Consider the following 18,928-nt stretch of genomic DNA (forward strand, 5'->3'; position numbering starts at 1 on the left):
GAACTGTTGTCACAAAATTGTTCTCAATCGTACTTCAAACTTGCCACATGGATTAATCGGCAGTTAGAAGCAGCTGCAACACCATGTTCTGTGCACTTCTGTTGCCATTTTAATTTTTAAAAAGCAAATGGAGAGGCTCTCCACAAAATTCAATGCCGCAATAGCAATGACTGAACCAGAATCACAAAATTATGAACAGTTCACTAAATTGTCTATTAGGAGCACATATCAAGAGGCTGCAGAACAAATTGTGTGCCTGAAATAACAGATCAATGAATGAAGAATAAAGAGATGTAAGAAGTGGAGACGTTGACGAACCATTGTAATTTGTGAAGAATCAATTTCCATACAGCCAGGGTAATGGCAGAACATCACAGATAGTGTATTCATTACTTTTAACAGCAAAAAATCATGGATTACCAAATGGAAATTTATTAATGCTCCAAGAAAGAGAGAATGATGCTGTAACACAGGGCCAGAAAGTACACCCACTTCTTAAAATTAGTAAAAAGCAATAAAAGCAGCCCACAATATATACGTACAGTAAAAAAAAGTTGCCTTGGGCAGGATGGGCATATCCTTTAAAAATTACAAAACCAGCATACAATGACTGAGCTGACAATGGAAACACTGAATACATAAAACACTTTTGTCCGATGATACAAGTGTAGCTACTTTATCATCTCACTGTACGTCCAGCTACATAAATGTTCAGCCACAAATACATATTAGAGAACTCCTAAAGCCAAAGGATGATGTTTCAATGCAAAGGCCTAAGGCCAGATTTTACTACATCACCTTATAAATTATATGAGCTGCTCCTTCTTAAGCTATCACAGCTATTACTAAATACATCTTAGCCTAGACTACAAAATGACTAATCAGAGGGTAATATACAGCTTCTGTATTCTTCAACATCTACATCAGTGACCCACGATTCTATGGCACAAAAGCAGGTTTTATCTACGTGAACAAATGCCAAGGGTCTTGCTGGTCAGCCTCCCCTGTATTCCTAGATAAGTGTATAAACACTCATAGTGCCAAAACCAGACAATGGAGCATTTATAAATTTGTGGCTTTTTGGAAGAACTGTGTAGTATCAAGCACCTAGCAGGCAACAGACAAACACAGATGAGTTTCTTTTTTCTCCAGAAACCAAAACAAATAAAAACCAGAACAATTCACCCTGTCAGATTCCTGACCACAAACCTTTTTTGCCTTTTACCTACCAATATAAACAAAGTGCATTTTCAAAGATCACTTAAACCTGAACATGGAGAATGACTATAACTAAGGCAAAAAGTGCACAAGACAGATCACAGATATAAGGCACCCACTCCATGAACACATCCCACCTCCTGGTTAACAAAAATTTACAAGAAGTGATTCGTACTACTATGGGTTGAAGCTGTGGCACTCACTATTCGGATGCTCAGAACAAGGAATTTGATGATTTTGCCAAACATGTACAAGAAGGTGTGGTGGCAAAGGAACCCACATGGAGATATACTAATCTTTACAGTTGTATCTTGTCCAACTCATTTACTTGGAAAACAGGGATATTTGAACAATACAGGCACTCACAAAGGTCTGCACAGCCAGACCATGGAATAGGTGCCAATCTGTTTCCTGCTGGAAGAAATGTGTATCAGGTAACGTAGACAATACAACGGATTGGGCTACTGCACTTTCCCGGTTTTGGAAAAACACCCAGTTGAGGTGAAAGGATGCGAGAAGCAGCAGGAGTAGCCCCCATCATCTCTTCCCCTGCTGCAGTTCTTGCAGGAATGAGGAGGAGGAGGTAAAAAGCAAGGTTTCTTCATTCCCCAGTAACAAAGCTCTGGCAGGACAAAGCAGTGCTCAACAGCTGGGCACCTCCAACACATCCAGCGCAGAGCCCAAGCTGTCCCCTGAACGAAATGGAGAGGCTGAGCTGGCACAGGGCACCAGACCACCACGCAGCAGGGGCCCGGCAGGGTCCACAACAGCTTTTCATCGCAGAATGAAAAAGTAAAACCTGCATCACTGAAAATCCACTATGGTTTACCTAAGAATCGGGATCATTTGAGCAATTGTTCTCAAATAACAGAAATTCTCTGTAACAGAAGAGAGTATGTGTATTTAAATTTAAATGTGTAAAAATGCAGCACCGCACAGCCCTGTGATGTTACACTGCACACACGCGAATCTCCCTCTTTATTTCCTCTCCTGGTGTACTGCTCTCCACTGAACCTCTTACTTCCACTTCTCTCAGCCTGGCAGTATCCAGATTAATGCTGGTGGGAATTCTTGGACCATACCTCACTCAGCGATGCTGGTTAAGGACAGATGGAGGGCTATTCCTGTTAACCAAGACGGGCAGAGACTTCTGCCATGCGCTCCTTCCTTGAGCCTGCACGCTTAGTGCCTACAGAAGTTCCCACAACCTATCCTGCCATACCTAGAGAAGGCCGTGTAATTAGGTATTTCTTCAGCTTTAACAAATGCACTCTTGGCAGCACAAGAAAATATATGAAACCATTTGGTGATATATTTCAGTATATACTTATTTACCCATCCAAGAAACTCAGTCAAGATGCTTTATAGTATTTTTCCTTTGCAACAGTGTAGGACTGGCTGTCATTTCAGACATTTTAGTTTTCTTTTTGCTCTTTAGCACACAAGTGTACTGGTTGGGGGTGCACAAGAAGTGGCGGGGGGGGACACACACAGCTGGGACAGCTGGCCCCAACTGACCAAAGGGATATTCCATGCCAGGTAGTGTCAAGCTTAGCATATAAAGCTGGGGGAAAGGAGGAGGAAGCAGGGGACATTTGGAGTTATCTTCCAATAAGGCATTTGTCTTCCCAAGTCACCATTATGTATGAAGAAGCCCTGCTTTCCTGGAGATGGCTGAACACCTGCCTGTTCATGGAAAACAGTGAATTAATTCCTTATTTTGCTTTGCTCACGCGTGCAGCTTTTGCTTTACCTATTAAACCATATCTCAGCCCACAGATTTTCTCCTGTTTGTCAGGCCATCGATTTTCTCACTTTTACCCTTCTGAGTCTCTCCCCCATCCCACAGTGGGGAGTGAGTGAGTGGTTGTGAGGGGCTAACTGCCCACTGGGGTTAAACCCCAACAACAAGAAAGTTTAAAAGACAAAATGTCTAAACATGCACAATCAAACATATCTCTGAGTAGTCTGAATTGATGTAACAGAAATAGTAAGTGGGGAATAAATGTGTTTTATCCTTACTAAACCAATAACACTAATGAAAGTAGACAAGCCATGAGGCAAAGGCAGTTCTTGAATGACATGCCATAATGATTCCAACAGAAACTGCCGGGCAACATTACATAGTCTCTAGGAAAAAAGACTCTCGTTTGTAGACAGAACTGTGCATCTCCTTTCTCCAAAAGCCACTCTGACGTGAGCAGCATTACTACCTAGAGGTCAGGGTGTCGAGGCTGTTCTTTCTGTTGGGCAGGGGAGGTGGTGACAGTGCAAGGAAGACCTCAGCAGACAGTTTTGCATTCACTGAGATCAGATGCCTTTCTTCTCAAGTCAGTGCTCTGACTGCTAAAGCATTATAATAACCATGGCACTGAAATTAAAGTCATTTTCACGCGGAAAAGGAACCACCGTCAGTTGCTTCTACATCTACTACATCCACAACATCCCTACAAAAAGCCTGGGAAGTACCAGTAGCATCCAAGTATCTAATACATCAACAAATATTTAATCAATTAATCATCAGAGCTCTACTTAATCAATCCAGTGGCTCCTGGTATCTTCTGGTAACATAAGAAAACCAGCCGATACATTCACCTTCAGCTATAAAGTAAAATGCCAGTGTCGTGGTTTAAACCCAGACAACAACTAAGCACCACGCAGCTGCTTGCTCACTCCTCCCCGCTCCCAGTGGGATGGGGAGGAGAATTGAAAAAAAGAATTAGAACTCGTGGGTTGAGATAAGATCAGTTTAATAATGACAGTAAAATAAAATATAATAAAAACAATAATTAAAATATATAATAACAATAATAATAATAACAACAACAATAATGATGATGATGAAAAGGAATATAACAAAAAAAAGAGAGAGAAATAAAACCCAAAAAACAGACAAGCGATGCACAATGCAATTGCTCAGCACCACTGACCGATGCCCGAGCAGTGATCCGCCCCTCCCAGCCAACTCCCCCCAGTTTATGTACTGAGGATGACGTTCTACAGTGTGGAATATCCCTTTGGCCAGTTCAGGCCAGCTGTCCTGGCCATGCTCCCTCCCAGCTTCTTGTGCACCTGCTCGCTGGCAGAGCATGGGAAACTGAAAAATCCTTACCTGAGGATAAGCGCTACTTAGCAACAACTGAAACATCAGCGTGTTATCAACATTATTATCACGCTAAATCCAAGACACACTGTACTGGCTACTGGGAAGAAAATTAACTCTACCCCAGCTGAAACCAGGACAGCCAGTTTTGTACTCAGTGCTTCACCTTGACAAGAAAGTTAAAGAAAATCCTGCACTGTATAATTATATCTAGATTATACTCTATTTTGAACACATAAAGTCAAATTGTAGTCTAAATCACATCTTAAGCTCTACAGCAAATAATGGAAAATACTGTTAGAGCCTAAACATGCAACAGATCTTGAAATACCTTTTGTTATATGACTGCAGCCTTACTAAATCTTTCTTAATATATATAAAATTGAAACTATCTTTTTTACAGAGAAACACAACAAAAAACACAGCACACCAATACATATACGGATGCATACATGCACACAATTAATATACCTCTCCAAGAGCTTCATAGCGCTTTTGGTTCCATCTATGCAAATCTTCACGGTAATTGAAAACAAATGGCTCCCCAGTTTTTATGTGTCTCAACTGCCCTTCTGTAAAACAAACAAAATCATTAAATTTTAATATACTTCTTCATTAAAAGACACATTTAATTGCTGTAGATTTGAAAAGAAATCTACATCTAAATATTGGGCTACTATGAATCTCTTCTCTTTTGGTTGTAGTATTTTTGAAGGAAAACAATTGTAGCATAACAACAAAATGCATTCGCCTTCAATGGTATATATTGCTAGATAAAGCTAAACACAAGTGATGACAGTGAAATTACATGCAGATATCAAATGTCAAATTGCTTTGCAAGTTTGCTATGGATTAACGTTGAAATGTAAACATTAGCAGTTAATATTTGATCTGCAGTGTCAATTAGGTGATCAAATTGTAGCTACAAATCTGCTACTTCAAAAACAACTGCATTTATGAAGAAATGTGAGCACAAATTGGGCTGGAGGCTGGAAGGAAAGGAAACATTTATTTTCAAGATTAACAACATTCCAAGTTAATCTGAAGAAAACCACATCCACAATTAAGGTAAATATCTCAACTGCTAGGCACTGTGCAATCAAGCAAGAGCTCTTAGATTGAGGGTACTCTGAGATTACAACAGTAGAACAAAGCAGAATGCTTGATCAGAGCAAAACCACATGCTATTCTTAGATTCCAAAATAACTTTCTGCAGTTGGGCCTTGTTTATAGCAAAGTTTGGGAGCATACTCAACCACAAATGAAGATATGGGCTGAGTTAAAATAACAGTAATAATAAAATGGCAACAAAATAAGAAGCAAACTGCTGAAAGCGGATATCTGACCAGTAATGTTTCAGCTTATCAGACAAAACCCAAATTATGGTCTCAGAGCATCACAAAATTGCAGTAAATCAGAGAAACATTAAAAACAGGAATATGTACAAGCATCTCCTTTGAAAGCTGAAATGTCTGCATGATGAAGGTAAAGTTTCTCAGGAAAATGTTTCCTTTTGAATAGTAAGAAATTGCTAACTTAGCTCACACCTATTCAGGACCTTTACATTTTGATTCTTGATGTTTTAAATAAAATATTTAAGATCTGGGACCTCTAATAGTTATGCTTATCTGCTTATTTGATATTTTTTTCCAGACCTGTATTACCTCATGGACTAGACACCACAGAAATATTTCTCAACTTCATATCCCTGTCTCAGGTCCAAATATCCTTCTTCTCATGTTTTCATTACAAGTCTACCTTCAGCTGTTCCTTCTCAGCTAGTTACTTTCAAGTATGCCATCAATAGTACACAGTTGCCCTCTGCACAAGTAAACTGGAGCAAATATCTGGCATATCTTTTCTCTGGCTTTCTGGAACCCTTGTCTCCTTCAGATTCTTTAAAACTAATAAAAATCTTCCTTATTTTTCCATCATAAAAAGAAGCATGATTATGACATAAGAGTACCCAACTGTACATTTGAATTAAATGTACAAAAGCAAAATGGAGACCTTTTTGCTTTGCTGACCAGTAGCACATGTAATAGGTTTTGCTGCATTCTATGGAAATCACCCAGGCTGTGAGGTTAGTGATGGAATATTCAGTAACATCATTCTAAAACATCATTCCCCTAAATTCAAATTTCATCCCTTTTTACCAACCACATATGAACCATTAACTCTGAAGTCAGTAAGGAAGACAGTAGACACTGTGCGGATCTAAAAATAAGGAGCTGAAAAGTGACAGAGCTGAACCCCTCCCATCAAAGAAAGAGCATCACTTTCATGACACTTTTAGTCTCTAAGTACCTTCCTGTGAAAGCCATCAGGGTATTAAAAAGCTAAGTGTTGCATAAATGACTACCATTTAAAGGAAAGCTCTTTTTTTTCTTTAAAAGTGGAAGATGTAAGACTGGCAGATTTAGAAACTAAAGTTCCTCTGTTCATAGAACAGGCACTGCAAGGAAGTAGAATTGTAAACGTCCCCATTTGTCCTACAGGTTTCAAACAATCTTAAAAGAGCCATTTCCTGGAGCCTGGTATTACTTTAGCTCAGAGGCTTATTTCTCAGCTGGATTTTAAAATGTATGCACTGGAAATTATAAATACTACTAACTCATTCAACACACAGATTCAGCTAGCTGGAAGTACTTGTAGTCATCACACACTTAGCTGTAATGCAAAACCGTGACCCACACCAGAAAAGTAAGAGACAGGCTATCACATTGCTCATCCTTCCATTAATATAAATAGGTGTTCTCCTATTGGTATTAATGAAATACTGGGATAAATTATTATCTAAATAATAACTTCCTTTGTATTCATGAAAATGAATAAGTAAATAAAATGTTTCTTAAATGAGTGACCTTTCTTTAATCTTGCTTTTTAATGCTAATGCTACAGAAATAATTTTCGGAATTTTTGTATCAACACTTCTGTAATAGAAAACAGGAGGTCATAAAGTATGCACAGTATAAACATATAGTATTGCATAAAATGAGGGATTTTGGTGACAATTTCATGAAATAAAAAAAAAATACTACTTAGCTAGAATTACAAGTCTGCTAACACCAGGGCTTACAATTTTATTCTTAACAGAAAAGTGTGAAATTCTAATAGGGACTTATAAGGTATAATTTTAAGTTCTGATAACCTCTCAACATTATTCTAAGTATAGCCTTTACAAAGCATATATGACTTACTTTCATTAAAAATGTACTCAAATCCTTCCAGAGTATCAGGAAATTCAAGTGGTGGCTCATCTTTTTTCATTAGTTCATCCAAGTCTATTCTAGACAATAAATCTAAAAAAAGGAAAAGAAAAATTACATAATGCATGCTATGTCTTTTTTATTTCACCATTATCACTGACAAAATGTGTTTGTTCAGATTTGTAGATCTTAAGGGCAGAAGGACAATCTACATAGGACTTTGTTATGGGAAATCTTGTTCCAGATTCAGAAGCTGGGCCTCACTGTCAGTATATCTTCTTTTTTTTTCTTTCTTTCTTTCCCCACCTATTTATCTCTAATGTTGATCAAAAAACGTCCAGGGACAGAGAAGCCACCAAAGACATAGTGATTTGTTTCAATGATTCATTACCCTCAGTGTTAGAAATATGTCTCTGGTATGCATCATGCTTTTAACATGAACTTATCTAACTTCAATATCAAGTCATTGATACATTCTTGTTTGCCTTCTTGAAGAGCTCAGATTATCAGATGCACGTCACCTCACAGGCATTTACCAGCTGCGTGATCACAACGCTCCTTAACCTTCCCTTTGATACCCAAATAGACTGAGTTACCTGAGTCCTTCTCTCAACCACCCTCCTCCAATAAAAACCTGCCATCCATTTTATAGCAAGCCTATATGTGTCATCATACACATCCTTTTCTGACCAGAGTGGTATAACCTAGTACAGCCTGCATTCACTAATGCAAGTACACTAAAACACGTGTAGTCTGCATTCTTGTCGTGGTTTAACCCCAGCCAGCAACTAAGCACCACGCAGCCGCCCACTCACTCCCCTGCCATCCAGTGGGATGGGGGAGAAAATCAGGAAAAGAAGTAAAACTCATGGGCTGAGATAAGAACGGTTTAATAGAACAGAAAAGAAGAAACTAATAATGATAATGATAACACTAATAAAATGACAACAGTAGTAATAAAAGGATTGGAATGTAAAAATGATGCGCAGGGCAATTGCTCACCACCCGCCGATCGACACCCAGCCAGTCCCTGAGCGTCGATTCCCTGCCCCCACTTCCCAGTTCCTAAACTAGATGGGACATCCCATGGTATGGAATACACCGTTGGCCAGTTTGGGTCAGGTGCCCTGGTTGTGTCCTGTGCCAACTTCTTGTGCCCTGGCTGGGCATGAGAAGCTGAAAAATCCTTGACTATAGTCTAAACACTACTGAGCAACAACTGAAAACATCAGTGTTATCAACATTCTTCTCATACTGAACTCAAAACATAGCACTGTACCAGCTACTAGGAAGAAAATTAGCTCTATTCCAGCTGAAACCAGGACAATTCTTTACCCTAGATTGAAGGATTTATATTTGACCAGCGGTAAACATATAGGGACATCTTTTACTTACATCTCACTACTAAACAATTACTGCATACACAGATAATAGTGTACAATCATTTATTCTCTCCTCATTGCTCATCACCCACACAACCCGATGCTTTCCTTTCAACATATTTTCTGATTATTAATAAAAAAGTCATCAAGAAATTATTCAGCAGGATTCCACTGAAATATTTTTCCTACTTCCACATAGACGAATTTGAAGACCACACAAACATTCAGTTAAGGAATGCTACACTGACTTTGAACTATTATTGCTTCATAAATCAGGATACCATGTACTACCAAGGAGACGCATTAAGTATTCCAAGTATACTGCTTTATTACATTTACCATCCAAAGCTGTAGCTCAAAGGAAAGAAAACAGTTTGAAAAGACTGATTTTCTTTAAACTTGCTTTGTTTGACATTAACTACAGTTCCATCCCCTAATTACTTAAAATCATTATTTGAATAGGTTTTGTATCACTATTTTTGCTTAGTCTTTCTGCCAGTGACAAGCCTATAGGTTACACGTTACCTAAGCTTAGTATTGGTACATTAATCCTTTGAAATTTCTACAGTGTTCAAAATGTACTGAAAATGAGCTTCAACATTCTTAAAGAGTTCCTTGGCCTGCTCTTTTATAACTCTTCAGGTTCACATATTAACTCCAGCATCCATATGATTGTCTGCAGCTCCTCCTTCTCTAAGTGATTTCACTGGTTAAAGCTGGAGGACCAAAGGCCATCTTGTATGGCCACTGAAATTCAACATCTCTCCAATCTATACTATGGTACCTGAGCATCCCTCTGGTATCCAAAGAGCTATATAACATTGGACGCTGACTGGAAGATTTCTAAATGTTGCTTTCTCAACCATATCTCACTTTCACATCAAATCTGTTTAATAGCAAGTCCTGTGACATGCAATTCACGTAAGCAATCATATGCTTGCTCTTGTCCGCTGTCCTTTGAAAAGTTCTGGGGGATCTGCTTTGGTCCTCAACCAAATGATAGAAGAAAGAACAGAACTTTGTCAATGAAGTTTTTCACAACAGGATGTAAGAAGTATGCCCTTTCTTCCTCTGTACTTTCACAACGTCAAGGTAGGAAAGCAGTCTTTAGCACATCTTCCTCTCCTTGGTGAAGAGCCTCCAGTCACACCACACCTCTAGAATTTAATTTCACCAGAGTTTTCATGTCTTCTTACTGTGACCTATTTGGAAATGTGTTTACACAGAAGTGCCAGTTACTGTATAACAAAATATCTATCTCCTGAGCAGCAAGGACAATACTATATGAACTACATTAAGCTTATCTGCAGTATGTAGAGGTTGTTGTGATTTACAGCTTCCATCAGAGTCACTCAGGAAGACTGCAATTGGTCTGTGCCGCAACTACCGACACAGCCACTTTCTTCCTCTGCAATTTTTCAAGTTAAAATTAGCTAAAGTGTTCTTATAACTTTGAGATTCTTTCAAGATCTGATCCACCATTCTCATCTAAGAACTTGGACTCTCCAACTCAATTCGAGACTAGCTCAACAGAGCTCAAAACTGCTTGATCTGCAGGAGACCTTCTACAGCTCCACGGGAGTTCACTAGATCGCATGAAGAAAACAACATCCTCACAGAAAGTCTTCACTATGTGGAATATTTCTTGGACACTAATTCTTAATGAAGATCAAATTAATGCCAAGTATAAAATCAGAGTTTTGCTTTTCCAAACGTGAAGTATAATTTCCTCAAAATATACTAATTTGACAGAATTAGTACAAGGTTTGAAAAACAGATCACATAGGTTTTCACCAAACATTTCACAAAAACACAGCTGTAACTGAAGAAACACCATCAACCATCACTGAATAACAGAACATATACTTCTAATAATACTTTCATTGAAATCCAGTTTTTACACTGGAGTTGCAAGGTATATTCTTTTTTCTCTTCTGAAAGACAATTTAGAGAGTAAATGTGTGATGCAAGCACATTAAATTCAATGTTTGGTTAGCTTACTTGTAGGTCTAACCGACTCCATGTACTTCCAAAATTGAAAAACACTGTCTAAGAGATCTCATTTATGTAACTAATTTTTTCCTCAAGAAAATTACTCTGCTAAGGCACTTAGGTCCACTTACTTTTTAAAAACACACAATAGAAAGAAAACTTTATAAAATCAACATGGAAATCAATGTCCCGAAAATGTCTTCCCTGCTAACATTCTAGTCAAAGAGATTTTTAAAAGCTGTAATATAGTTGCATAATTATAAAACATAAGTGGCATAAAAATTAAATGATAACTCCAGAAACTACGAACACAAAAGCACCAGTCAACTTTCTCAAAGGATAATTATGAAAATAAAAAAAAATTAATGGATATCTTATTCTGTTACTCCTTACCACATATTGTTTTTTTTTAATATCATCTTATGAAAATACTGATAATGGACACACCATTAGGCAAAAAGCATTAGCATAGATGGACTAATAGTCTCTTCCAGTATTGCAGTTCCCAGATTCTAACCCATAGATACATCAAACTATTTTCCTTTCCTTAATAATTGTTTCTGGAATGTCAATATATCTAAAAAGAAAGCAAAAAGACTCATACCCTTTAATGCAGTAGTCTTCTCTTTTTCATCTGGGCCTCCTTGCTGGAGCTGAGCCATCATTACCCAAACTGTCAACAGATTTAAAATACTGAGGTAAATGTACATTAATCTTTGAAGGACAATCTGAAAATCAACAAGAGTTGGAAATTAACAAATTTACTGACTTGTACTTCAACAGATCTCATTTGCTACAGCTTGCATCACAAAAAACCCAGAACTTGTTCCAAAAGCACAACTTTCCTGAGTATTATAAACCCCTATGACATGTAAGCTAAAATTTAACTTCTTCCTCTCCTTCAAAACTTATACTGCACACTCTAAAGTCTCATCACACCATCCTGGATTGAGACATTTTACAACAAAGTGTGACACACACTCCAGCATCAAGTTTGGTCAAAGATTCGAGTTCACAAGAATGAATACTAACTTCTCCCTAATCCTAAAAGGACATCTATCTAATCGATTCTTTTTTGTGATTCTAATGTAACATCAGTAAATGATAAGCCTTCTGGAGAAGCACCACACTTGTAAGTCCAATGTAAAAGATACAAGAAAACCCAAAACATAATCAACAGAATTTCCAGAATCTTTAAGGATTTTCTTCATCAATTAACTCCATTTTATTGTTCTTACTGTACTACGCAGTTTTGTTTTAGTAAAACTAGATGGAGCACACAGTTTTAAACCACTGTGATTTCTGAAATACATTATCGGCATTGAAACATATAGAATAAATGACTAGCTATAGAACAAACCTCAGTAAGTTCAAGGTGAGAATTTACATGCAAAATATATTTCTAAATTTCTCCTATTGCACAGAAGGCAACTCAGACATTCAACTCTGCAATCTCTTTCATCTTAAATCTGACACCAAGGGAGCAAACTACCACGTCACAATCAGCGCTTCTTCCTTCTCAACAAAAAGACTTCTGTGCATTGAATTCTTTCTCCCTTCATCTTTTTTAGTTCTTTGTTTTATCTGTCAGTCATCACCAATTTGTTTTATTCTCCTCCCTAATACACTTTATCATAGATGAGTTTGCGTGAACTGTATCTCTGTAGCAATTTGTAACTTTCAAACAAAGAGCAATACGATTTACCAACCATAATACTGGCTCCCTAATACTTACACCTGAAAGAAAGAACCCCAAAATGGTTTCTTCTAAGTAACAGTAGTTCAATGTAAAGGCAATAGAAAAAAAAACTAAAAATAAATAAAGCATAATAAAGGCTATTTTTCTATTGCCTTTAGAGAAGGTTTGGGGTGTGGTGGAGTTGTTTGCTTTTTTTAAGTTGGGGTTCAAGAAAGTCCAATAATCCATTCTACAAGTTGGACCTATGGGAGACTTTGACACCTTCCTTTGCAGAAGACTGTTCAGACTAAGCTGATGGGAAATGACAGTACATGGCCAAAAGCCTTTTTAAGACACAACTCCACCAGGAAAGCTCTGTTTAGATTGTGTGCTTTTTAAATTAGGACACAACTCGACATGATTCAGTTAAAATGTGCAACTTTTGGCTAATACTTTAATCACTTTAGCACTTGTAATAAAAGTAATCAACAAAATAACCGCAAAACCAGAGACTTTTTTTTGTATTTTCTAGGGTATAACGTAGTCAATGTAAATATTAAAATGACTCAAATGTCAATTCACACATGTGGATGGTATTAAAGACTTTTCTCAGATGCTTCCAAATAGTCCACTGACAAAAGATCAGTGAATACAAAATCTTGTCCGTCATCAGTCTGTACATTTGCAGCACAAAACTATGTACATTCTAGTAAATCACTTAGAAAAGAAACTAACCCATTCCAGTTAAAATTATTAGAAGTGCTAGAAAATGACAGTGATAGTGTTTTGTGATAGCCCAGGTGAAATTTATTCTAGTCATACAAATTGGGTAGTCGTCCCTACACAACATTTGAAAATTCTTAATTGGGTATAGGTAAGTTAAGGCAGTTACAAAATACGTACAGGTGCTCAAAGACTTGTTATTACCCAAGGGAAGAAACATAAAATTTATCTGAACAGATTTGCCTTGCTAAACTAACCCCCAGCCCCTAATCAGATAAATCAATGCAGAGACCAAGAATCCCTGGCATTCTTGTCTGTACAATGGATACCCCTCTTCGTCCTTTAACAGATGAAGACCTTGCCACTGAGGAAAGGGTAGATAACTTAACAGGTTCACTTGCCAAGCTAGAAGCACCAAAATAAACAAACAAACAAATAAATCTGAATTTAGCTTTTAGAGAAAGAATTTCCAGTTCATTTTGACAAAGTAAAAAACTGTTACAGCAGCCACTGGAGGGAGGACTTGATATTAGAATGAGGATGAAACAAGCACATAGTATTTTATGCATTGTTTGTGTGAACACAGCATTTTGTTCAATCCCTCACTGATATTTGTCTAGATGACAAACAGAAGAAGTTAGATGAGAGGGTTGGATTTCCTTTCTTTGACAGACAGGTGTCGAATCAGCTATAGTCTGATAGTGCAGAAATGAACAGTGGGAAAATTATAAAGCTCTCTGAATTGTTGCTTACAGGCAAATGCAGGAATTGCAGTTTATTCTAGCCATCGGTTTCAAGCCACAGTGATCTTCAAACTGCGTGCATTGACCATTCCACATAATTCACAACTACCATCATCAAGTTTCTTGTAATAAATACAGATTATTTTAAATGTGTTGTTTTGCACAATTGCTTAGACGATTCTTTTACAAACATATTTTTTGTGACTGTTTTTTTGCAGTAGCTACAGCAAGCATAATCCCTAAAAAAAAGTTACTATTTCACCTGAAGAAATATTTACAGTAAATAAGTTTATTGCCAAGCGAATGTATATCTATTTGTATGTATCTTCCCTTCCCATGCAAACTTAAGTATTCTATCACAAAATATCTTACGCATATTCTGTGCCTCTTCAACTCAATGCCCAGCAATACTTAAAATAATTTGACAGCAGAAATATTCTCTTTTCGTGGTTTTCATGAGACAACAAGGCTGCATTTTCATCATACGCCTATTAATTGAACTCCAGAACTGGTGGATTCACAAACAAATATTAATTAAATTTAACCACCCCCCAACAACACAAACACAAAAACCCCACCCCAAACCAACCAAACAAACAGACTTAAGGGAATGTATGTACATATTTCATGTTCTTGTCTGTAAAGTGGTACTGGAAGTTTGGACCACCAAGCTTGTGATTATATAATAGTGCTACTCTTCAAACCAAACTAGACACTGTGTCATATATTCTGACGCTTAAGCAAATGCACTCATACACAGATTTCTAGAGACTTCAGTTATTCTTTATTGCGTAAATGCAGCTAGAAATGTGGCCAAAAATGTAGTATATGATTTTGCTCTACATTAGCAATACCTGAAATTAAGTCAATGCTACAAATGTTCCAAATAAAGGCTATAAATAATTGTTGTGCTAACCCATAAGTACAACATAAGAAGAAAACATGCAAGTATTTTCAAACAGCACAAGTCCATCAAGTTTATCTTGACATAATCTGATCAGGAGTTACCAGAATGCTTCTTTGTATTGCACCACTTTATTAGAATACAGTTGAATTAGAGTCTTATTCTTTGTAAACTGACATCCCAAGCAAGCTAAGGACAAGTATGTGTTAGATTTGTGCAATGTGGCTGATGACTGAGTAAACCCAGTTTTTCTCCAAAGAGAAAGCTGGGTGACAGTTTGGTTCTAGTCCCTTCTCTGTATTGGCTGAACATAGCAAAAAATACATACTTTAATCCTAGTAGTATTTTCTGTCTAATTAGATTTTATCTATTCCTGCTTTTAGGGCACTACAGATGACATCAGTAACAACTGCGTCAATTAAGGCTGTACTTCACTTTTCTTCACTTATAAGACCCTGTTTTCAACTGCTTGTAGGTTTGCCAAACTTCAGCTCTGAAAGCCAATTATTTCCAGTCTGCTTTAGACTAAATGCTTTTGAAAAAGTTCAGCTAAAATGTCTACCTCTTGTACAAAAAGAAGGTTCAGAGACACTATCTTCTGCTCAGTTCTGCTGATGTTAATGAGCAGCTACACCATCTCCATGTTGCAGAGATCAGAAATTTAGCCAGAAGATCAGCTTAGCAGTGTGTGCTTCTTGCCATTACCCTTAAAGCCTGCCCGGATCTGCTCAAGTTAAAATTGCTTTTTCCACACATTTAATATAGACTTCTTAAGACTTATCACAATTTCCAGAAAATTTACCTATTTGCCTAGAGCACGCTCCATACAGCTGCAAAAAGCCAGAGGGAAGATGCACAGGAGGGGAGTAATAAATGCTAGAAGAGCAGTACCTTTAACCACTAGAATACAAAGAAACTGGCAAGGATCCCAAAATCCCTGAATCTCAGTACATCTCTGCATTCTACCAAATGGTGGTGGAACTTGCTGATAAAGTACATGACTGCAGTTGACACTAAAGGTTATTTGCATGGCAGCTACCTTCCAGTGTTATTTACCCTGTAAGCTCAAAAAGCAGAGGACTACGAGCTATATGCATTAGCGTCCCAACCATGCAACTTGGTTGTTTACACAAGGCAGAGTCAACACGATTCCACACACTGAAATGTTAATTATTTCAGTTTAACTTTCTTGAAATGCTGGAAATGACCTTCATAAACATATGCATGTAAACATGATCAAATAAACAAAATAATACAAAAAGAGGCAGCACAACCTCAACACAGCCTCTGGGAGGTTTACAACATGACGGTCTTATCAGCAAAACACGAGGTCCAAAATCATCATCAAGAGTAGTAGCAACAGCTTTGAATACAGATACTGGTTTTGTGTGGGGTAGTTATTTTTCTCTACAGTAGCTGGTATGGGGCTATGTTTTGGATTTGTGATGAAAACGGTGTTCGTAACACAGGGATGTTTTAAGGCAGCACTATACCAGCTACTAAGTAGAAAATTAACTCTATCCCAGCCAAACCCAGGACATTACTGCTGAGCAGTGCTTGCACAGAGCCAAGGGCTTTTCTGCTTCTCCGAAGAGGCTGGGGGGGTGGGGGGTGGGGGCACAAGGAGTTGGTAGGGGACACAGCCGGGACAGCTGACCCCAACTGACCCAAGGGATATCCCATGCCATAGGACATCATGCTCAGCATATAAAACTGGGCAAGGAGGAGGAAGGGGGGGGATGTTTGGAGCTATGATGTTTGTCTTCCCAAGTCACCGTTATGTGTGATGGAACACAATTTCCTGGAAATGGCTAAATACCTGCAGTTCCTTATTTTGCTTTGCTTGCACACATGGCTTTTGCCTTCCCTATTAAACTGCTTTGTCTCATCCCATGAGTTCTCTCACTTTTACCGTTTTGATTTTCTCCCCCATGCCACTGCGGGGAGAGTGAGCAAGTGGCTGGGGAGGGCTTGGCTACCTACAGGGAGGGGTTAAATCACAAGAATACATAATACAATACTCTCTTAAATATGCAGAATATCAATAATTAAGCGTACGGAGAACCATACTTCTGTTGAGGCAGATGGACAGTTATCTAACAAGTCAGGCAAGCAACTCTGGGGATAGAAAAAGTGCTCCTGCGGTGAAGGCAGGAGAACGCTGCCTGGGAGAACTGTGTTCACAGGAGGAATTTGCAGGTGTTCTTTCACATCACTCAACTCCTCAAACGCATGATGTTCTCAGATAACCTCTTTCTGTATATTTCCCATTTTCTGGGCATTCAGCCTGAATGATTTCCTTCAACACATAGAACTGTGGACCACTGGATTCCTGTTTTAAGAAGAACTTTGAAGAACCTTCCCTAGCTTTCCCAATCTCAGTACCCAAGATGAGTGTGCACTGATGAGCAGGACATTAATTTGAAGATCCACTTCACCACCACCTTCCACTAACAGACCAGTAAGAATCCTCCACAAACAGCAGATGCTAGGGAAAACTCAAGGAATTAATGTTTATGAAGAACTAACAACCTGCTATTGAAGCCTCAGAAAAAGCCCATGTAACATGTCATAATGCTATATTCAGTGGAAGATTTGTATTGTGTTGTTCCACTAGTGAATGGGGCTACATCTCAGCTGACGAGGACAAAAAGAAATGTTGAAGCAATATAATTATTTGGAAAACAGTTGTGTGAAATGCTTTTTAATTACAGAATCAGATTTTCTTGTCGGTGCACATCACAAGGCTAAGTCACAAGGACTTGGCACAACATTACTTCATAATATACCTGAAATTGCCCTGTGATAGTTTATAAAAACACTGTTTTGGATGAGATTTTAAGATGATTGTACTAGACTGTTGGTTTTAACAGGATTCTGGCTTGAAAGATGGGGTGGAGAAGACTGACTCTCAATAGTCTCATCTCTGTACATACTAAGCAGTTACAGGACAAAGCCAGAATTTTTAATCTTTTTTTAATGTCATCTTCTCTCAAGCAATCCCATGGGTCAGCTGGGAGAGAAAAAGGCCTCTGAACACAGAAAAACTCGAAGACTATTAAAAGAGCCTTCTCTTAGGAGAGACACCAAAGTAATTTGCAGGACAGCCACAGAAGAAGAGAGAATGAGAGAGAGAGACTGGAAAACTCTAGGGAAATGATTTCTGCTTAGGCTACCATCAAAAGCTGCTAAAAAACCCCAGACATATGCATATGTGTCTAGTACTTTAAAACCACTTTTTTTCCTCTCCCCCTTCACTCTTAAGTAATAGTATGACTTTCAGCAGGGCTGTCTGCCATTAACTGAAGACTCCTGAAAAGAAGACAGACAAATCAGCTGGAAATGCAGTGAATCCAGGTCTGTAGCCCAGATCCTCATACACAGCGAGCTATTTCTAATTCTACTCCAGACTCCGTGGTGAGGAGGTGGACAAAAAGAGACTCAGGAAAGGTGAGAGGTGCACCCAGCTTTCTGCTTCCTCCAACACCTTCCAGAATGTGCACATGCAAAGAATAAGTATCACCACCCCACTTGACTATTCTGCATCTAATGCAGGTACTCTGATGACAGAAATATGCAAAATGGATGCTATGCGGAACCAAATCATGTGCATCTGAAATGAGCATGCAGGGCTACTGAAGAGATCAGTGCATCATCAAGATACCTTATTCCACAATCAGACTAAAATACCCCAAATGCCCATAGTGTACGTACCTCCTCTTTGCAGCAGCATCTGCCTCAAGAAATCTGCCTTACAGCTCTGCCCACAGCTTTTCCTGCTGTAGGACACCTGTTTCTTCAATTTTATCATTTCTCCCAGCTTTACTAATATAGTGTCTCAGAAGTCTTTGCTCTGCCCTCTAACTGAGACATGCTGTTTGGCCAGCTGAACCAAAAAGTACTGCCTCATTTCAGCTATCTGGCAGGCAAAGCAAATAGCCCTGTGAAACACATGCAGTCCACAGATTTGCTTCTG

The 18,928-nt window shown here is 38.3% G+C and overlaps 1 protein-coding gene across 10 annotated transcripts in view; it reads right to left on the reverse strand.

Annotated features, from left to right (window-relative positions):
- Nucleotides 1-18,928, reverse strand: part of ARB2A (ARB2 cotranscriptional regulator A) — a 271,136-nt gene that overhangs the window by 235,308 nt on the left and 16,900 nt on the right. For 7 of the 10 annotated variants that reach the window (XM_075019998.1, XM_075020003.1, XM_075020005.1 and 4 more), the window contains 3 exons: nucleotides 11,509-11,632; nucleotides 7,522-7,623; nucleotides 4,793-4,893 (listed from right to left, as the gene is read on the reverse strand). In XM_075019998.1, the coding sequence (XP_074876099.1) occupies nucleotides 4,793-4,893; nucleotides 7,522-7,623; nucleotides 11,509-11,614 (309 nt within the window). In that variant the 5' untranslated portion in view covers nucleotides 11,615-11,632. The remainder of the gene's footprint in view (nucleotides 1-4,792; nucleotides 4,894-7,521; nucleotides 7,624-11,508; nucleotides 11,633-18,928) is intronic. The other 3 variants (XM_075019999.1, XM_075020000.1, XM_075020004.1) reach the window with 2 other exon arrangements.

This window comes from Buteo buteo, chromosome Z, assembly GCF_964188355.1.
Source record: "Buteo buteo chromosome Z, bButBut1.hap1.1, whole genome shotgun sequence".
NCBI classification, from domain to species: domain Eukaryota; kingdom Metazoa; phylum Chordata; class Aves; order Accipitriformes; family Accipitridae; genus Buteo; species Buteo buteo.